This window comes from Grammomys surdaster, unplaced genomic scaffold, assembly GCF_004785775.1.
Source record: "Grammomys surdaster isolate TR1022 unplaced genomic scaffold, NIH_TR_1.0 130, whole genome shotgun sequence".
Classification (NCBI taxonomy): domain Eukaryota; kingdom Metazoa; phylum Chordata; class Mammalia; order Rodentia; family Muridae; genus Grammomys; species Grammomys surdaster.
Genome location: NW_021604588.1, coordinates 26,588,711 through 26,610,366, shown reverse-complemented (window position 1 = coordinate 26,610,366; position 21,656 = coordinate 26,588,711). Strand labels below are relative to the sequence as shown.

The following is a 21,656-nucleotide window of genomic DNA, read 5'->3' as shown; positions in this document are numbered from 1 at the left end:
GGCCAGACCACCTTTCATGGTTGGCCCTGCTTCCTTCATCTGCGTTCTTTGATTTGCTTCTCCCTATCATTCTCTCTATACTCTCTAACCATCTTCAGTGAAGCATGCCAGAAGCAGTGAGCGGAGACCACTAGTGGCTGCTGGGATATACCAGGTAGGCACACTGAGAAGGGTGTGGGTAAGATGCTATCGAAAGAGATGCCAAACATTTTCTTTTCTACTTCTTGATGAAATGGCACTCTGGACATCAGCCTGAACAGCAGCAGCTGCTCAGAAAGTCTTTAAGGGTACTGGGATGGAAAAAAAAAAAGGCGGGCCAGAATTTATTCTGTCTTCTGTTCCTATTCTTGTTTTGACTTCATCACTTGTTTCATTTTCATAAATCACAGGCTCTAAGATGATAAGCTTTGGGTGATATGAGGAGCAAACACTTTGGCTTGGTGTGGAAGGCCAGTCATTAGGTTTTTTTTTTTTTCAGGCTATTAATATGGCCCCAAAAACTTTAACATGAGTAGATTATCAGAAGAAAAGTGGCCTTGGCATGGCTGGTTGTGAATCATCATAAAATCAGCAAGTTTCCTGAGTATTTTGCTGAATGCTTTTCTTTCTCCACTTGTCAATTGCATTCAGGCAAGAAACAAGCTGAACAGCCCAGACGGCATCAGCTGTGTTGTGAGACAGCCATCTGACGACACATCCATGGCATGAAAGCCACCTTCTTGGCTTTCTTCTTTGCCCTGTGCAGGCAGTCATATCTGGTCAGCAGAATCTCAGAAACTGGAATCAACTGGAGAAATAAGCTAAGGCCTGAGTTAATTGTGAAGGAAATAACCCAGGGCCGGTCTCTGTTGGGATAGTGAGCCCCATTTCCCAGCGCTACAGCCTGGCATTCCTGACCCCTTAAAAAGCAGAAGGCTCATGCTTTCTTAGAGGACATATGTTTACTGTCCCCTTACGCCCACCCTTCATCTTCCTCTTGCCATCCTACCTTGAGACAGATGCTAATTGCAAAGCTGTTCAGAGTTGGATGCCAAGGGGCCATGCCAAGGCAAGAGGACTAAATTCCCTGAGGGCTTACCAGTTGAATTTCTTGTCCTGCTACCACAGAGCTTGCCTCTGGGCTCAAGGATGGAGCCTTGGCCTCTACTTGGAAGCTATACTCAGGAAGGCTGGCCATCTATGGCATTAGGTATCAGGAGACAGAGGGAAGGACAGATGCCTTCTCAGAAGTAACACACTTTCACATCCACGGTTCTATGATAGACAGAGATGATGGAATACCACAGTCATTTCTACTGAGGCAAATGCAGTATGCCCAGATGGTTAGGGGCTTCTGGATATGAGAGAAGGTTGACCTCCCCTCTCCAGGCACAAGAGAAAAGAAAATAGAATAATAAATACTGCTGCTTTTTAAACCTATACTCTTCAAGTATTGCTTACTGTAAACAGTGTTTGAGTTTGTTTTCTTTTTAATTGTCGTAAACTAGTGGATGGTTGAGTAGAATCCAAAGTCAAACACCCATGTTCCTCATTCAGCTCAGAACTAGGAGGCCTGGTCTGTATAGTCCCCAGGTGCCTGGCTTATGGGGCTCTGTTCAGAGTCCTTAGGGAGGAGGTGGCTGTTCTGTGAAAGCCTCACCTCTTGCCTTTCTGATATCAATTCTGGGGAAACCAAAAGGAAAAGTACCAAAGACCAACTCCTCATTTGTTGAGGCTTGGGATTAAGTGAAACAAAGAAAAGGTGTTCCCACAGGTCCTTGTTGGGTACTTCCTTCTCTTAGGAGATGAGGATACACAGGGGCACAGCATGGAAGGCAGTTTCCTCTTAGCAGGTAGATCTGATCAGCTTCCACAGTTCCCACCACAGAGGCCTGCAGTTCTCAGGTGCGTCTGGCTGTGGTGGGATTCAGTTCTTCCTGGCTTATTCGCCAAATGTTTAGTATGAACTTCTGCTCCTTCCTGATTCTCCTTCTTCCTCTCAGTTCAAGGGAGAGGGGAGCTTTTCCATACTAGTTCTACTCAGCATCTCTCAGGCATTTTTCTGACATTGAGAAAGATGTTACAGAAGGAGGGAGAAATATTACTGAGAAGGGAACAGAAATCAAATTAAACAAAAGTTGGACGGGATGGACAGGGAGGATTTATGTCTTGTTTTATTTCTGTATTTTTTCCCTTTTTCTTAAAAAATTAAATAAAGTTCTCATTATTTCCCAATATACATCAAATGAGTCTTCATGCAAAGCAGCGGTCACAGAGGCAGAACCATTTGGCTCAAGCCTCTCAGCTTAAAGGGCCACCTTCTCCTTGCCCGTAGTGTCCTGAGCTCACACTGTGATGGGTAGTGTTCACTGTCCTTCTGGAAGGAACCGGCTGTGATGAAATATGGCTGCCATTACAGTGGAGCCTTTCCTTCTTCTCTCAGTGAGGTTTTAGAGGACAGCCAGCTCTGGGGCCTGATACCCTTCACTCATCCCATCTTTCCTTTTGAGATGCCAGTGTGATAGCGTGTATGAGTCTTTCTTCCAGGAACAGGATGTCTTCCTTTCAGCTCTCTATGGACATGGCGCTGATGAGGTGCTCCACCTTGTAGGCCAGTCGTTGCCGTCGGGCCTGTTCATCCTGCTCTAGTGCCCCGATGAGCTAAGGGGCAAAACAAAGGCAGGTAACTCAAGACTCAGCTTCAAAGGCATAACTTTCTGGCGTCATCAACCTGGCATCTGTCCCTCTACCTTTCCATTCTGCCTTTAGGAATGTAATGTCAAATAGCTGGCATGATTCAGTGAAAAGATCTATGCGTAGTCATACTTTACTTAACTGTGAGGATGCTTTCAGAGAAAAGAGTCCTACCATGGCTTTGTCATCAGAAGAACACCCCAGAGTACTCACATGCAGTAGATTGAATCAAATACAAGAGAACACATATGCGATGTATGCCCCTGCTTTTATAAGTAGGAGTGTGCTCTAAAACACTAACAAAGGCATAGCATAGCATGGTAAACATAGTCTATGCACTAGTTACACAGTTACTTACTATTAAGAGCACAGACTGTACCTAGTCTTGTAAGCTGCATAACCAGCAGCTTGGTGGGCTCATTTATATAGCATAACCATATATTTGTGGGTACTATGAGGTACAGATGACTCTGGGGTCACACAGGAATTTTTCAGCTGCATTTACTCTGGTGAGACCACTGCCATATGGGTGGCATGCCACAAAATCATGATGGAGAACACACATCTACAAACACATGTAGGAATATATGCATGTACAGACAGCTCTCATATGCTTAAAACATATCTTAGAGTTACCTTAAGAGCGGGCTACTATTATTTTGCAACTTCTTTCTTTAAGCCTAGTGGTAATGCATGGCCTGTCACCTTCCTGGTTAACTTCTGTTCACATCAAAGTCCACCAGTCTATCTGAATCTGACCAGATCTGCCCAAGGGTAAAATGATATTTCTATTCATTGCTTAAGAAAGGATAAAATTAGTCATATAATCCCTGAGTGAGAGGAGATAGTGCACAGGGAGGTGTTGAAGGAATCAGCAGAGTTTGGGCTGTTTTGTAAAGAAAGGATGATGATTTGGGGTTCAGTGAGTTTGACTGTAGGTAGTGACTTTTTAAACTGACTGCTACTACTGTTTTTCCGGGCCTAGAACAAGTTGCAGGTGGGTCTCCGCCCTTGAGCCCCTGTCTTACCTCCTCACTGTACTTGCTGACATAGGAGTAGATCTCGTTGAGGGCGCTCAGCATATTGAACTCTGTGGCATGCAGACGAGACTGCTCCGCGAGGTAGGCGTTCATATCTTGGTCACTAATGGCTGGGAGCTTTGCAATATCTGCATAGTATCTGCCGTGGACAGGACAGGCCTATGATGGGGGTTCAGCAAACAACTACCAGTACCCACCCTGGTCCGAGTCCCTCGGGAGGATAGAGCCAGAGGTCCACACTGTTCCTGACTTCTATCTCTTCTCTGATATGGCCCCTGCCTCAAGCTGAGGTGTGAGTCTAAGATGCAGTCCAAGTTTCTGAAGGACATTCCAGTCAGCTAAGAGCTGCTGGGTCCCGAGTAGTCAAAATCCCAGACTCAGGCAAGACTCCTTGTGTTCACATCTCAGCTCCTCTACCTTGTAGCTCTTGAGCTTTGACAAGTTACATAGCTTTTCTATACCTCCATTCATTCATTAGTAAAATACAGATAACCATAGCAGCTATTGTACAACTGTCCATTTGGATATTTCAGTGAAACAATACATACAAAATCCTTATCACGATAATGTTTACATGCTCAGTAAGTGTTAATTAGGATGGTATTTATAAGACTTGTCAGGACACAAAGCCCCCTTCCTTCCCACATCATAGGGGATATGAGGTCATGGTCTTCAGTGGTCACTGATGCCCACAGTGGGTGTCTTGAGGGAACTACTAACCTTTCTACCCAGTTCTTGTAACTGGGGATATCCTTGGCATAGAGCAACTTATTGGAAGGTGAGTCCTTGCCCAGTCGATGCTCTGATGTCGAGCAGGAGTCCATGAAGGTCTGGGCTACCACAGAGAGGCAAGCATCTGTGATGCTGCCTTTGTGGATATCAAATACAAATTGAGGGTTCTTGATGACATTCACCCAGAAACGAAGTGGAAGGCTGTAGGAAAAGGTAGAGGACCTTGATAAATGCACTTTGACATTGCCCCTTACTGACACCTTTCCCTTACTGCTGAATGGTAGAGCAGATATTACATTCTAAAAGAGAAGGGAATGAACTCAGAAACTGGTCCAATAGGAGCTGGTTGCTCATCTCATGATGCTCCCAGATGCAGGAGAAAACAAAGTGGTTTTGGTCTTCTCATACCAAGGCATTTACTCTGCTCCCTAACAGCTGAGGGGTGAGTGTGTCTGGGATTTGTCCCTTCTTGATAGGCTTTTCTAGAGGCCTCGGTGCTCCAGGGGAAGGTCAACTACAGAAAACAACACAATTTCCTCAAGGCTTCAGACAAACCCATCAAGTTCCTACAGTCGCTCACAGTGGTCATGGCCATTGTATAAAAGGATGAAATGGTCAGGCAGTCGTAAGTATTCCCTCAGTGGCGGCACTACCATCTGGAGCTAGGCTGCCACTGTGAGCCACTTCTCAGTAATGGATCAGAGGACAGGTTGCTCATGGGGTAATTTCTTTCAGGGGTCACCTCCAGGGCTTTTTGTGTCTCAGCATGGCAGAGGGAAGGGAAGGACCTGTTGCTGGTATTCCAAGAGAGAATGGCTCACTGTGGCTCTGAGTTTTTCCCAAAAGGAACTCAAGGGCAGTTAGAAGACTGCTTTTGAGACTCTGGAATCTAAAGGCAGAGAGGAAGAGCCTTCAATGTTCCCAAGGCCATAAGGCAGTAAGCCCATTGCCTGCCTTCAAAACAGCTTCTGTAGCTACTGTTTTGCCTCTTTCTGAAGTCTGTCTTCTCCAGCTGCCCTCCAGCCTTGACTCTTCTGATGCCTGTGTGGCATGAACTCTGTCGTGGGCTTGCCCTTCTAGCCCAAGATAGTGTCCTTAGCTTTCGCTATTCTTTTCTGTGAATTCTGCTGACTTCACCAACTCCAAATTTTCCAAGTGTCTTTATAATGATTGGTATTGTAAATGTGTTTACCCCCCTCCCAAGCCTGTTGTAAATTCTGCTTGTCCTCCAACCTGCAAACCCTTCCTTGAAACCTAGGAGGAGCTGCCTCAGCCAGCTTTGGCAGAGCTCTTCTGTCCTGTCCTCCTCTGGCAGAGCTGGACACATCTAAGCTCTTCTCCTGAGACTGTTGCTATGTGAGGTGTAAGCCACATGACTTGGCTGTATCACACTCTCACACTGGGGGAGGGGTGCACTGCTGTTGCTTGAGTCTAGCCAGAAGGCACAGAGAAATGAATAACCTTTAACTTTCTCCTGATTTTAACCAAACAGCTAGTCCCAGTACTGGGCTTGATATCCTTCAGAGCTGAGGAGATACCCTGGATCTGCTTTGGAAGAGCTTACTGAACATTCTTCATCTACTGCCAGTGAACTGCATCGCTCCACTGTTACCAAAAATTGCAGATGACCAGGGCCACAACATCAAAAGAATGAACGTCTATTCCAAGGCCCCATTGGCTCTCTCAAAGTATTTTGCTGGTTGCTAGGACTTTTGACTTCCAAATGACAGCCTGAACCCATCTGTGTCAGCTCTGTTTTCTGGGGATTGCTGACTCCAGACAGCTGTGTGGGCTTCCTGCCCAATCCAAATGTTTCTCTCCTTTGTGCTCAGTCCTAGAGGAAGCCTTTTGACTCTGGCTCTTGGCTAAGTCTTGTCTGATCTATAAGCTAGTCCTTACCATGGTCTGTAGTCCAGGCCTAAAACCTGGGAGGGAAAAGTTCCACGCTAGGCGCTATCAGAAGCTGCTTTTCCCACCACTAATCTGGATGTGGAAGTGACTTGAACAAAAACCATTCCTTCAGGACATTCTTTCTGTTGTTTCCTGAAAGCTATGCTGCTGGAGTTAAAACATGGCTTTAAGAGATCAAGTCTGCAATGCAATCTCATACTTGTGGATCTGTGGAGTCTAGCAAGAACCAGCCTCATCCTCAGAGCTGGCCATCTTTATTAAGGGTCCCAGCTCAGAAGTGCATCTCTCAGAAGGTTCAATAGCGATAGACTGCAAAGCTCCATTGTAGGTTTCACACACAGCTTTGTATATATTCCCTAGCTTCTTCCTCTTGATAACTGGAAGATTCTACATCAAAGGGAGCAGTTCTACCAAGGGAAGGGTCACAGTGGTAAGGCAGAGCTCAAAAGTGTATGCAAAGCTCAGGCCAGGCAAGGCCCACTTGGAGCAAGCAGCCTTGGAGATGATGTTGACTCTGCAGTGTGGTGTGTGTGTGTGTGTGTGTGTGTGTGTGTGTGTGTGTGTGTGTGTGTTGTGCTGTGTTCCAGGAGCCAGATAACCCAGTCCCCCATCTCTACCTCTTATCTCTAGCCTCTGCTGTCCCCGACCGGCCACCCAAATGCTGGTCCTCCCAAGGTGGCACTCCCATTGGTCTCCCCTGGGGTTACCAGTTGCTTTTCCAGGTGTGCCGCACATCTGTGTCATGGATACTGTGTCTGTCTGCCTGCTCATCCAGGAAATCAAACATGTACTTGATGGCTAGGGGGAGAGCACTACCCCGATGCACAGTGCTGAACAAGGTCTCAAACAAGTCGTCCACAAATTTCTGCAGGGTGCCCTGTGGGAGAAAGTGGGGAGGGGAATGGTGAAATGGTAGGTGGGTATCAGAGGGCAGCAGAAGGCATGCCAGATGGGGCCTTGGACCCATCTTACCTTGGAAATTTGTCAGAAATGCAAGAGTGTGTAGGTAGAGGGGCAGGAGTGAGGTAGATACTAGGTGGGATATTGTGGAGCTGGGAGTGACTGACAAGTCTGAGAATCCATAGAATGAATCTCTCTTCTCATCTGTGGCAGTGTGCCCTGAAGGTACGAGCCCAGGGCATTTGATGGGAAGATAGGAAGTGAATGTCCTAGAATAAATGTGAGGACTAAGGCTGGTGGCATAGTCTTTAGGGGGTGGTCTGGGAGTCTGCACCCTGCTGGGGACTGGAGGGTAGAGTGGGGTCTGACAAGAAGCATGAATAGCTTTCTGGTGTTAGTGTGAGCAGCATAGGCTTGAGGGTTAGCTTCAGGAGAACCAAGGAACAGCCCTGATCCACCGGCTTCATGGGTTCTAGAGGCAGTGAGAAGCCTAGACCTGGGTCCCAGTGAATAGGTTTAAGACAGACTTTGGGGACTAGTTGAACTCCCGACTTTCTCAGATGTGTTTTGGTGTTTGATATGCTGGGCATATTTAACAAGGCAAAAATGAAGACATGAGTCTGATAGAATAGTTATGGACCATTCTGGGAGAAAGTCTGAGAGCTTTAAGCCACTATGTCAGAGTTCCTGCAGCATTGCAGTGGGATCAGTAGGGAAAGACTCTGGGATCCAGCCTGGTCTCTAAAGTATAGCATCCCTGAAGGATTTGTTTGTTTTCTCCTGGGAAAGCTAAAGGATCCTGCCCTTATCTTCTCTCAGCCTAAGACACATTTGGGTAGGGAGGGTTAGACTTTCCTTAAATTGCCGGTACAGCTGTTTTTTTTTCTCCCACTCAACTAGCAAGCAGGTATACAAGGCAGAGTTGGTAGAGGCAATCAGAAGCATCTGTAGCATGGGTGTTTGTGCCAAAGTTTAGGAAACAGGTTGGCCTAGGTAGTGCAAGAGTTACCTTGGTGGCTAGAAGTCGGGTCAAGTAGATCTCAGACACCATTTTGCTGCCCCGGTCGCCCTCCTTCTGGTCACCATGGTCATGGTTCTTCACCAGATGCCAGACCTTGACACCACTCTCTAGGTCTGGGGTGATCATGGGGACTCGGGACCGGAGGCTATCTGGGCTACCTGTATACCTGAAGGAAGAGTCTGGAAGAAGGTAGGAAAAGCCAGAGTGAGGCAGGCCAAACTCCTGCTGGAAGCATCCTTCAGGAATGCCATCCTCCTGCTACATCTATTCAGAATAAAACTGCTTCACCTTGAAAGGACTCTTGGGACTACATATTTGGTGAATAGTTTTATGGATCCTTGGTTGGAGAGAGGAGCCTAAAATTTCTACAAAAAAAAGATTTAGCAATTTTAAGAGCTCAGACACTAGTGAGAATTTGGGAATTCCCTCGAATCTGATGTTTCCAGCAATGGGCAATAATTAGGCAAAATGTCAGCTGGATGTGTACACACAAGCACTCTAGAAAGTCTAGATAGTGTCGGGCAGTGGTGGCTCATACCTTTAATCCCAGCACTCAAGAGGCAGAGCAGGCAGATTTCTGTGAGTTAGAGGCTAGCCTGGTCTACAGAGCTAGTTCTAAAACAGCCACAGCTACACATAGAACCCATGTCTTAGAAAAAAGTCTAAAGAATAAGGGTTCAGGTTGTAATGATCCTCTTTGGTGTTATCTGGTACTTCTTTTGGAGTCCTTGAATCTATTTTCTGAACCCTTTTTGGAACTACCGCCTTATGTCCTGTAGCTTCTTTCAGGTGGCTAGTCTAGTGTCTTTGAATGTACATGCAACCAAAACAGACAAAGCAAGACTGTAGCTTGCTGCTCAGAGGAGGCTGGGAATGGACGTAAAAGAATGATCAATTTTGTGTCCCAAACTAAGACCCTTTTGACAAAAGAGGCTATAATTACCCATTCAACTGGGTCCACAGCTATAAAGTGGGATAGGAGAACCTCTGATCAGGTATACACCTGCTACACTAACTCTTTTACCTGCTGCCTCTTCTCAAAGGAGACACATGACCCTTAAGACTCCTCAGGAAGGGGACAGATAAGCCAGTACCTTTGTGTGAAGGCATGGCAGCATCAGGGTCTTCTCTTAAGATGGTCTCTGAGTATCACAGAAGCCTAGACCTTGAGCTTCTTAGTTGCACTCTGGCTGCTTACCGTATCTGCTAATGGACGTCCGAGAGATGCTGGCAGAGGCAGGGATGTTGTAGGAGGAGGTCTGCTTAGGGACCAAAGCCACCACGGATCTGTCTGACACCTAAGGAGGGCACAAAAAGACAACATGAGAGAACTGAAGTGTCTCGAGCAGTTAAGTACTTCTAGGGAGTGTGGGGTCAATAGAAGTTCAGAAATATTACAAACAATCATTATTGCCTTTTATATCTCTGGATCACCTGACATGTAGCCAGCCTCAACTAAGCATGCAAGTTCACACACACACACACACACACACACACACACAGAGAGAGAGAGAGAGAGAGAGAGAGAGAGAGAGAATTTCAGAAAGTTAGTATGAATGAAAGCATACAAATGATGTCATTAATAAATCTGACATTGATTATACACTTAAACTAATTCTTTTAAGATGAGCTAAATAAATGTATATTGTTAACATTATTTCAACATCCTGTTTCTGTATTTTTAATGAGACTAGTGAAAAATTTAGAATGACACACTTTATTTCTATTGGGCAGAAGGGTTAAATTCAGCCTCCCATCAATCTTGTGTTATGGATGACGATTTCCATTTTACAGATGAAAGAATAGCAGCAGGGGTGGGCTAAATCACTGCTTCAGGGCCTCATCATTAATGTACTAAGGAGTTGATATTTTTCTTCAGACCTGTCATCTCCAGAGCACACATTCTCCTCAGTCTATTTCCTAATTTGGGATTTTACTACAAGTCACATTGGTGTAAGCCCCGTCTTTTCCTTTGGCTCCAATTTTCTCCTGGCCTTTGTTATATTATGAGTTGGCCACCTTGAATAGTTTCACCAAAAGTGCATCTGCCCTTGGGGAGTTGGGAGAAAGATGGCACAGTGCCCTGTCCTCTGAGAAGATGCCAGGCCTAGCACCCGACAGTTAGAGGAGGGCCGATGAATAAGGAGCCATAGAGAAGACATTTGGGGCCATCTTGATTTAAGATTGCCCTCTATCTAATAAAAACGGAGAATCCCCAGAATTGTGGTGATCCAATTAAACCCCTAACGCAGAGGGAATAAAACAGCTATAATAATGTTATGGGCCATAAAACATTCCTATTAAACCATTTTTTATTTTAACAATTTTTATGAACTTTGTAAGTTTGATTTATAGCTGCACCAGCCATAAAACCATCTTTCTGGGTCTTAAATTGTCAGTTCTTCTCTCCCACCAAAAAAGAATTAAATGTTGAGAAGTCAAACTATAAATGAACATTAGTGCTAACGAGATTCCCTGATAGCCAGCTTTAGTGATGGTGTTTAATTTTACCCTCCCTATAAATCTACAGGAGCCCAGGCAGTTTTTTACTCATCTCTTTGTTAATTAAGATGATTTTCTTCTGCAGGGGCTCCAAAAGCCTTTGACTCCAGGGAAAAGAGCAAGAGGGCTGAGTAGGTAAGCCCTTGGGTTCTGAGCTCCGTGCAGCCATCACTGTTCCAAGGAGGTGCCGGTGCTCTGATGGAGAATCTCTGGATTTGCCAGCTATGTGTACTAACAGCACTTAGTCTATGATTGAGGAGGGGTGAGGGGCATTAGCCCTGTTCTCAAGAATTCTTGCCACCCACAAAATAGAAACGCTTCTCTGAAAACCTGATGAAAGTGAAGGTGAAAGTGAGAGTTCCCAGCAAACAATGGCATTCTGTACTGTTTTTTGTCATCTTTAGGGAAATTCACAAGGTAACTAATGTGACCAATGCCAAGCCTAGTTATAAAGCTACTTCTCTTGGTTTGTGTTTGTCTGTCTGTCTCTTTGTCTCTGTCTCCCCACCCCACCCCACCCCACCCCACTCCAGTTGGGTTTTTGTTGTTTTGTTTTTTTGGTTTTTGGTTTTTCTGTTTTTTGATTTTTTTTTTTTTTGGCTCTTTTTCAGCCAATAGGTGGTACAAACCTATGCTCAAAATACCTGCCTCGGTCTGATCTTAGCTCTATCACCACTTACCAGCCTCTCTGGGCCTTGGTTGTCTCATTTGTCACTGGGGATAATAATCATGTCTGGTAATTATTGTTGTGATGATTATTAAAGAAATTAGGACAGGTAAAGTACCTAGTACCCTGTGAGCACTCAGCGTGTGTTGGTACTCATGTTGCCATTTTGTATAATCTTTCAAAGGAAGGAAGACTCCCTGCTGCCTCTGTCACTCAGAACTAGGGAGTGCAAAGTGCCTTGCACTCGGTAAAGCTCAGTAAATATTTGACGAACGAATGAATATATAAATGATAAATGACACGAGGAAATTTGAAGTGTTTTGTCGGAGGACCACAGTAAGGAAGGGGCAGTCTATTCTTATTGGAATATATAGGTTGGGTAACAGAAACAAGCCTTAAGGTATCAAAGATGGATAGAAGTAAATTCCTGCCCTTCAGGAACAAGATTTGGTGGCACAGATTTGGTCTCTTTTGGGCTTTCTCATTCACCTCTAATCGGTCCATACATTGTTCTAGGTGTGCTCACCAATGTGAAGGCGGTTGTGTGTGTGCTTACACGGAATTAACACATAATGATTTGATTACTTCTGCTTGTAAGTGCAAATCTCGAGTCTGTAACACTTGTTTCTAAATCTTTCAGCTACTTGTATGCCTTCCCTGTTATAGATATTACCTTCAGTACATAAATATTTTAAGGTTTGGAGAAATTATAGAATCCCAGCAGCAGGGTGGGTGTTGGGATAGAACACAGGTGTCTATACACTTTCTATCACTTGAGACCGAGACCCAGGTGTAGCATGGGGATGCAGAGAGGAGTGCTTTGGGGTATCCCCAGTACCCCCAGCTTCTTTTGTGTTTTAAGGCAATTGGCCAGCTTCAGGGTCTCCCAATGGCTGGTTATTGGCAACTCACCCTAGTCTGTCAGCCTCTCTGCATGCCTGTCTTTGTAAACCAGACACATAGGAGGATATCATTAATCTCAGTCCCATGGGTCTTACAGCCTAAGGCACTTCCTCTGGTTGGCTTAATTTTCCTCAGTGTCTCTCATTTCCAGTTCCTATTTTAGTGCTTCTCCTGAATCCCAATGTGTCTACCTGTGCTTCATCTTACAGAGACCCCTAAGCTTGGAGTGATTACCACGGGAAGAAAGCAGGGTTGGGTAGATGCTTATATTCTTCTGCTGAGATTTTTATGACTGTTCATTCCATGTGTCTGGCAGTATTACAAACATATTCATTGTCACCTTCTATTCTGAATCTAATCTACATACCTGCTGAGGCACTCCATGCAGGTAAAAAGTAAGAGCATTTAATTTTTTCCAGTTACTGTGGATTTTAAGGGCTGAAGACAAGTCTGTGCCTGTTCTGCTACAAGTCAGAGAGCCGATGGCATTAGTAAGAAGCTAGCTAAATGAGCACAAGACACCTTTCTGGAGCTGTCCAGGTATAGGATTTTGCAATATGTTGTTCCTTGTATAGCTATAGAGATACATATGGGTGGATTACCAAGGCAGTCTTAGAGACAACGTTTTTGCAAGTTCCCCCAATTAATCTACTGGGCACTCAAAGCTAAACATCACTCTTCTAGACCCAGGGAAGAAAGTGGAGAGAGGAAAGTATGTTGCTGGCCTTTGAGGCCTTCTAACAGAGAAAAGAGGCCATTCTCGGGGATGGAGGCCACAGGGAGGGTCTTCCCTTACCTGGTAATGCATCAGTGTGTTGAGCCGCTTCCAGTCACCCTCTATCTTGGTGGTAATGTCCTCATCCTGCAACACCACTCTGGCAATCCGGCCTTGACGCCACTCTGGGTGGAAAGGATGGTATGGGTGTAAGGGTATAAGAGCAGACAGGGTCACCCAGTCTGTGTCCTCTAGAGACTTAGGAACCTTGTCTCCATTGGCTGACATCAGTGGCAGAGCTTTTAGACATCTAAAGGGCAGAGGTTGGGGGAGGGTGCTAGGCAAACGTGGAAGAGGGGAAGTGCTTCCCATTGCCTTCACCTGGCCAGGATCTAGTCATGTTCCTGTGGGGGCTGTGCATCAGGCAGAACTTCACATCCCTTTCCCTAACTACCTCACGGCCTGATAGTTCTCTTGGAAGCCATGCCCCCCTCTTGCCCTCCTAGTTTAGTGCCAGCCTTCCTACCCAGGTCCATGTCCACAGCCCTTGGTCGCTGGGAGTAGGGAACATTCTTATACACGGCATCGAGGATCTTCTCCTTGACTTGAGTGATGGTGTCACAGTTGAGTACCTTCACTGGGATCTCGGGGCTATTCTCATTATCAGGGTTGACGCAGTTCAGGATCTGTAAGTAGGGGATCAAGGGTGAGATGGACACACTTGGGAAGTAGTGTGGGAAGAAGCTGAGGCCTCAGAACCGTTTTCCAAGGTTCGTTCTCCTAATGAGAAGAATGTGGTTCTCTATTCTGAGACTTGGTTTTTTCCTCTTCTTCCTGCCATCTACTGTAAGAGCTGAAGCCAAGGTGTTAATCCTTTCTCGAGAAAGAGGTAATCTACTTCTTAGATGGGCTGGGGTAAGCGTAGTGTGAGGCACCTGAAAAGCTCCATCAAGATAGATCCATGGGTGTCAAGGGCTGGCCTCACTTGTCCTCAAAGCGTCTACACTAGAGACCAGCACACACACTTTCTTTCCTTGCTGATTTTGCACTCCCTAATGGTGAGTGAACTTGTTCTCCCTCAATATCATCTTGAGTAAACTGAGGCACAGGCAGCTCTTTTGGCTCACCAGATGAGGGGAAATCTGCCTTCCTCTTTATATACTTGATATGCCCAGATTGGTCCCCAAGCCTCGTTTTGATAAATGGTTTCATTGGCTAGAAGGTAGAGAAGGGACAGTCACAGGTGGTACCGGGGCTCTTGGGCTCCTCACCAGAGTCTTGTACTCGATCTGCTGCCGGATGAGTTTGTCTTCACTCAGGGAGTATCGGGCCTCACCAGTGATAGCATCAATGGGGCCTTTCTCCATCTGCTGCTTGATTGCACAGTACAGCATGAAGAGTGGTTCCCCAGCACACTCCTGTGGGCATATCAGGTCAGAGAATATGGATCTTGTCTGGCTCTTCCTGACTGCCTCTAAAGTCAGGGGAGAGAGGCCAGGTCTGCTTTGCTTGGGAGCAGTCATGCCAAGGAATCCCTGTCTCTGAAGAACAGGTCTCCATGCTGTTTCCAAGGCCAGGGTGTGTGGTTTGCTCCAGCCCTGCCCATTCCCTCTTACCTTCAGGAACTTGTGTAAAAGGAAAGCAAACCAGTTGGTCAGCATCTTCTCGGCCACAGACTCAGTCCTGGAGAAGGCAGAGGAGCCAGTTACACAGGTGACTGGTGGTATACCTAGGCTTGTCATGTGTGTGTAAGAGAGCATAGGGCTAAGACTGGACCTTAGCAACCCAAGCAAACTCCAGCAATAATTGGAAGTGACTGGCCAGGAATGAGCTCTTTCCTATACTTAATGGAAAATTGCCTGGGAGGTCGTTTCTCAAGATTTAATTTTCTAAGACTCTAGAAAGTCAAGATATTTTATTTTTGCTGCTCTGTGGTATTACAAACTGTTGGTGACACCTGATGTGGGTTGCAGACAAATGCTTATCCCACAGGCTGGAAAGGACTAGTTCCTTACTCCCTCAGGTCTCCTGGTAATGAAGAGAGCCTGCCTGGTCCTCTATGGTTTCTGCAACTCAAGGACTCTGTAGTACATGCCAGGGACCTGCCTCTCTAAACATAGATTGCCATGTTCCAATCCAGGCTATATTATTTACTGACTCTATAACTTTGGGTAAGTCACAGTCATAATGAATTCACACTTTCAATTATTAGAGGTGAATCTGTGAATATATTTAAAGTGCAAAAGATAACACTTTCTGCACAGTAAAACACTAGGTAAATATGAATGATTAGGCCTGTGATTCACATGCTCTCTAGGCTTTTAGGTGGAAAGCAGTGCTTAAGAGTTTAGCCAACAGGGGTGGATCTGTTTCTCTAAGCACCACCTCCTTCCCCTCCCCCACCCCAGGCTGCAGCTATGGGAACTTGGGAAGTAACAAAGCAAAGCAGTGACAGACCTTGTTGATGGGGACGTGAAGGGGTATTTTAACTCTCTACACGTGATGCAAATTATACCCTCGGGCTGATGTAAAAGCCAGGGCTGCTTAGCAATAAGGGCTGGGAGAGAGTGACAAAGGCAGAAGAGATTGCAGCTTTCTCTCTGGGCCCTCCCAGCACCCTCTTCCAGTATTGTGTTGGAGATTAGCTCTAATTTAAATACAACAGCTCTTAATGAGAGCTTCCAGTGCTCAGACCCGCAGGATGGGGCCTCAGTGCTTATAAAACAGAGCCACCCCATGTGTGGCCTGAAAGATCAAGACCAGTGAGCAAAGGTACAGAAGAGACTGAGTGGAGGTGGCAGACTCAATTCCTGCTGCTTGGACCCCTAAATTTGTGCTGGGCTCATTATGACCTCAACTGAGGGTTGGTGCAGGAAGAGATAGAGGGTCTCCAAAACCTGTGCCCTACTAGGGAAGTGGCAACTGAGGTAGGTGGTATATGCTAGCAATTCCAGGCTAGGAAGCTGGGCCCTGAATCTGCTCCTAATCTCTAACCCAGCATGTCTATCCGAACTAAACATGAGGATGGGAAATTGCTTGCCTGTACTGTCCAATATGGTGGCCACAAACGGGGTGTCTGGACACTGGGATTGTGACCACTGAGATGGAGAAAGTAAGGTGTATGATTCATTTCAGTCAACAGTGGCACCATGCTCAGGCACACAGGTCTGGAAGCAGAGACAGGTATTTCTCTTATCTCGTTTATGAGAAGACCAAACCACAAAAAGGCAGCACCCATGGTGTGAGGTCACAGAGACAAGTAGATTGGGATTCAGGCTGAGTCCCGAGACAGGCCATGTACTTGGGTTGGAAGTCACCTGGTTTCCCAGGACCAGCAAAAGATCACACGCCATATTGGGCTGGTATAAGAAGGACACAAGCAACCCTTCATGAAAGCCATCTCCAGGGGAGTGAGGATAATCGGGAGCCTATCTGGCAAGGTCTATAACTTAAAACTGCCTTTTCTCCCACTGTGGGTCAGACCTGCGGAGAAGCAGCTTGGGGTGGTTCTTATTCTCCAGGTTCTTGTCAATGAGGTCAGAGAGCAGCTGCTTGAGGACGTCAGTGGCGTATTCCAGGCGACCCTGAAGGCCTGTCATGATGAGAGAGGCCACATTCCCGCGGTCTCGCATGGAGAAGCTTCGCTGGAGCTCCAGGGTGCGGATGAAAGTCAGCAAGAACACCTTGTTGTTGATGAGCTGGGCGAAGAGTTTCAGGGCTTTCTCCACATGCTGCTGTCCATTTCCCTGTACCTGAAGTAGGCAGGATAACCTTCAGGGGACAGGCTCTGGATGTGCCCCAGGCCCTTAGGACACGCTGGTGATAATGCCTGCTCTAGGACCCTCTTCCTGAGTACTGCAACCATTTAATCCGCCAACTCTGCTGTTGGGGGTTGTTCTGTGAAGGTTATAGTCTTCTGGCTCCTCTCTACTTGTCTGGGTGGTGAGGTTCTGAACAGCACTGGCAACAGATGTCCCTCACTTCCCAAAGGATCCACCGGGAGGTGATCCATAAGCTTATTCATTGCCCTTTCATTTCCTCTGCCCTGACTCATTCTCTTGAGTAAACAAACCAACAAATGTACAAAGAAGCCCCTAGTCATTATTTTTAAGTCTATCACAAACTACTGTTCCCCACCAATCCCCCCCCCATTCTTTTTTAAAGCTGTTATAAACTACTGACTCTTTTCCTTCATAACTCTATCCTGGCCCCTGGATTTCCTGAAACCCCCTGGCCTGCATCATTAGAAGACAGGCAGTAAGTACCTCCAGCTCCCGCAGAACAGGGTGGTCCTCAATGCCCGGGAACAAGACTCTCATGGCATAGGTACGGTAGTCCAGGTAAGGGATTCCTGATCGATCCAAGTCACTGGTTAGCTCGTTGATGTCTGTCTGAAGCTCCGCAAAAGCTGTGAGAGTGGGTGAAGACAGGGAAGCTTAGAGGAACTCAAGTCAGGGGAGAGGAGAGAGGGAAAAGCTTGTCTGAAGGAGGAAGCTGCGGTACAGAGGCAGTAGGTTATAGGAGTGTAATGAGGAAGGCGTCCTAGGTTTTTGCTATAGGTTGTTTACTATAGGACATTAAGGATTTCCTAAGGCATGGTCCCCAACTTGAAGCTATTAGAAGTGGTGGGAATTTGAACACATGGAACCAGAGGAAGATCTTAGGGATTTGCTTTAAGCAAGTTGTGAGACTCTGGGTTTCTCTCTTTGACTTTTTGCTTGGCTACACACTTTAGCCACTATATGTAGCCACTATATGCAGCCTCACCAACAGGCCTTTTGGCAGCAGGATTAACTAACCATACAGAAAAATTTCAAACTCAACCTAAGTAACTTTTCAAAAAAAAAAAAAAAAAAGGTGTGTGTGTGTATGTATGCATGTGAATAGATACGTGCAAAAGTGTCTATGACATGTGTGCCTTTGGAAGCCAGAGGATAATGTCAGGTGACATCTTCAGAAACACCTCCTTAGGGACAGGCTCTCATTAGCCTCGAGTTCATAAATTAGGTTAAACTGGCTGGCCACTGAGCTGAGATCCTTCTGTCTCTGCTTTCCCTGTGCTCATGCCACAATGCCACACAATGCCACAATGCCACAATGCCACAATGCCTGGCCATTTTGTTGTTGTTGTTTGTTTGTTTGTTTTTATGTGGGTTGTATGGATCAGCCTCAGGCACTCATGCATGTGACTGAGCTATCTCCCAGCTCCTCTCCTCTCTTTACTGGGTGACTACCTCTGGGACTTATTATACTGAATGAAATCTGGGTAACATACTGTAAGGAGAAGATGGAGACTTTCTATGTCTTCTACATCTACCTTTTTTTTTTAACTTCTACAGTTGCAAAGGTGGCTAAAATATAGAGAAGAGAACAATATGACTTAGGCCCTTTAGTAGGTGTTTGTAGAAGCAAGAGGAAAACTTCTGGAGTTCAACAAAGGTAAGAATAAACAAACAGATCACCCTCCCCTAGAAAGAAGAACCAGGATGTAAAAACCTTGGCTGTCAACTGCTCATCCTACAGGTGAGTCCAGGCAGTGAAGGGGTCCCAAGTGCCTCCCTGGCTTCCTAGGTTAATAGGTAAATCTTCAGGCTTTGTGCTGGGGTATGAGGGAGATGGGAGGGTTTTGACCCATCTCTCCCAGTACAGTTCTTCCCCATTGTCCAAGAGTTAGTTGCTTGCTTGTGAAAAGCCACTTGCCACAAAAGGAAAAATGTTTTGATTTCTAATTGAGATGTTTACCCAAAGAGCCTGCTAGGTCCTCAGCCTGAGAGAATGCCAGGTATGCTTGTCAGTCACCCTGTGGATGTGTCTGTGTGGGAGATGAGAGAAAACACAATCTCCACTCCTACACACATTCATACCCAAGGCTGTCAGCAAGTATGGCTTTTGGAACATTCAGTCTACAGTAGAGATAGAAAACAAATCCTAGGAGATGACAGGCTGGGAAGGAGGCAGGGCTTTCCTATGTTCCTGACTGTGGCTTCCATGTTCTGCAAAGGCACTCCTCCTGTAAGTATTAGGAAAGGAATAAACTCCGGCAATTAAAGGATCTGGTCTGAGACAGTGAGGCATGGCAGACTCTTACTGTGAGGACAAACTAGTCCTGACAGGGAAGAGACAGTTGGCCAAAATAATGGGCTGAATTGGGGCAGATCAGGGAACGTGAACACTGCCAATGGACCTGTCTCTTCACACTTGGGCATCCCTGGGGCTTCTCCAATCCCAAGTATAGGGAACGTTCCTGGGAGAAGAATAGAATACGAAGGCTTGTAGAAAGAGAATATATAGAGAGAATAGAGATGAAGACAGGGTTTGTATGTAAGGAGGGTGATGAGATTAGTGAAGAAGGGGAAGTCCAGGAAGTGAGGATGCACCTGCACTCACCTTCCTTGCACTCCAGTGCCACCCTGGACTCCAGGTTGTCCATCTGCATTTGGAGCCGCTTGAGTGTGAGGTCATTTTCCCGGGACTTGCGCTTGTAAGCGATGAGGACAATGATGACGATGATAAGAAGGAGGCTTCCACCAGCTGCGATGCTGATGATGGCCGGCAGGGTCAACAGGCTGTCGGAGATGACGCTCACGGAGCCAGGCGAGAACACCATCCCACCCACGTGAACCTGTACATTGTCCACACAGACACACAGGTATAGAGCCCTGGTGTGCTGTCATATCCTATAGCATTACAGTGTGAGCAGTGGCAGGGCAGACTACAACAGTGCTGTGAGTATTTGGATACTAAGCAATTCCTCCTGCCTTGGGGTTTGGCTTTCTACTTATATGTTCCCAACTACTATCCATTTTGACATAGGACATGGAGATGAGGAAATACGGAAGGCATGAGTCAGAACTGAGGTGGAAGGGAACCTTTCTTCATGCATACACGGTGAGGTTGGGCAGAGGAAAGAGATAGAAAAAGATTCACTCACCATGACCTTGTGCTGTCCTGTGAGGTTGGGAGGTTCACAGAGCAGCTGTGTCTCAGACACAGTGACTGTGCAAGGTGTCTCTCCAATCATTACTGTGTAGTTGAGTTTGGCCCCTCCAGAGGCAGGAGGACAGAGATTTTTGCCCTGTAGAGAACAGGTGTCTTAATGAGGAGAATTGGCATTTGTAAGCAGAAATTAATTACCTACTTAAAAAGAGATAAAGGAGACAGGGTGAGGCAGCAATGTAAAAACCAGTAAGCCTCCATGACTGGTTTTTAAAGAGACTTGAACCAGTCACAGATGAAAGGAGACCCTCCCCTCACCCCCCCCCAACCAAAAAAAAAAAAAAAGGTGTTTGGGAAAGAGGAAGATAAAGAAAAGGAAAATGAGACACAAAACACAGACAGATACAGATGGAGGGGAGGACACATGGTATTTAAGGGTAGGTGGGGTGCAACAAGACTTCTATGTGCTAGCACATAGTGGTCTTAAGAAAGAAGGGTCTGCGACACTCTCTCCCACCACTCTCCAGGCTTTTCTTCCCCACTTGTGTTTCCTACCTTCAGGATGATGGGTGAACCTGGCTTCTGATCCAAGATTCCAGTGGGGCTGAGCAGTTCAAACGTTGGGTTGGGGTAGTAGATGAACTTGGTGTCATTGTAGATGAGTAAGGACTGGACATTGTTAAAGAGAAATCCAAACTCATCTGGCCGTTCCACAGTGTCCAGACCTGGACGGTAGTCACTGGTCAGAGAGGGTGCCAGACAGGTGAGGGTGGTGGTGTTTACCACTGTGCATACCTGGGAAGCAGAGAGCAGCATTCAAACCTGACCACCTGGTGGGTGAAGGTGGGTCCGTCATCTCCTCTTACTCTCTGATTGCTTGACTTCCTTCACTACATAGGTGGCCCTTAAAAAAACTATGGTGACAATGCATTGAACCCCACTCATTTATTTATTAACACTGTTCTGAGCACCTGTTTTCTGGCAGACACTGGGCTGAGAGTCTAGTGCACAGAATGAAGTAGTCTCAAGGGATAGCTTTGGATTAATTAAACAAGCTTTATAAGCTACTCCACAGAGAGCCTGGGGCAGCACAGGGCACGATCCTGTGAAATGCATGAATGGATGAGGAGCACTCTGGTGGGAGGAACCAGATGCTCTGGAAAGTCTGTGAGTGTGCACGGCCTAAAGCGGGATTCAGGAAAGATTTCCCTCAGAAGCAGTGAATGCTTTTATCTGAAGAACAAGAGGCTTACCTAGGCCAAAGAATAGTGCGGGAACAAGTTTCAGCTGGAGGAGACAGCAAATGCAAAGACTGAAGATGTAAGAATGTCTGAAGAAGAGGACAGTTGCAGTGGGGGAGTATGTGTGGGGGCTAGGGGTGGGAGTATTCAGTGTGGAACGGAAAGTGGTGAGACGAGCTTTTTGTGCCCTGCGTAGTGTTGAGCTAATGCCTCAGCACAAAGTGGTCAGTAAACAGAATGCTGCCACTCAGGGCCTTTCTTTCTTTTTTCTGGCTACATACTCCTCCATCTGTACTCATAAGTGACACTGAGTTCATGCTCTCCCTTGTCTCTTGATATACCTCTGATCTGCCATCAAAAGTCTACTAGATGGTGCCTGGTTAGCACCATCTGCTCTTCTCTCCTGCAGTGGTTG

The 21,656-nt window shown here is 46.2% G+C and overlaps 1 protein-coding gene across 1 annotated transcript in view; it reads right to left on the bottom strand.

The window, feature by feature from the left end:
- Nucleotides 1–2,117: 2,117 nt before the first annotated feature.
- Nucleotides 2,118–21,656, bottom strand: part of Plxna2 (plexin A2) — a 173,254-nt gene continuing 153,715 nt past the window's right edge. The window contains exons 17-31 of the mRNA XM_028758728.1: nucleotides 20,556–20,795; nucleotides 19,996–20,139; nucleotides 19,452–19,686; nucleotides 17,330–17,472; nucleotides 16,548–16,816; nucleotides 14,681–14,747; nucleotides 14,336–14,482; nucleotides 13,591–13,750; nucleotides 13,146–13,249; nucleotides 9,476–9,575; nucleotides 8,266–8,456; nucleotides 7,064–7,233; nucleotides 4,434–4,646; nucleotides 3,702–3,852; nucleotides 2,118–2,640 (exon numbers count right to left, since the gene is read on the bottom strand). Coding sequence (XP_028614561.1) covers nucleotides 2,545–2,640; nucleotides 3,702–3,852; nucleotides 4,434–4,646; nucleotides 7,064–7,233; nucleotides 8,266–8,456; nucleotides 9,476–9,575; nucleotides 13,146–13,249; nucleotides 13,591–13,750; nucleotides 14,336–14,482; nucleotides 14,681–14,747; nucleotides 16,548–16,816; nucleotides 17,330–17,472; nucleotides 19,452–19,686; nucleotides 19,996–20,139; nucleotides 20,556–20,795 — 2,430 coding nt within the window. The 3' untranslated portion in view covers nucleotides 2,118–2,544. The remainder of the gene's footprint in view (nucleotides 2,641–3,701; nucleotides 3,853–4,433; nucleotides 4,647–7,063; nucleotides 7,234–8,265; nucleotides 8,457–9,475; nucleotides 9,576–13,145; nucleotides 13,250–13,590; nucleotides 13,751–14,335; nucleotides 14,483–14,680; nucleotides 14,748–16,547; nucleotides 16,817–17,329; nucleotides 17,473–19,451; nucleotides 19,687–19,995; nucleotides 20,140–20,555; nucleotides 20,796–21,656) is intronic.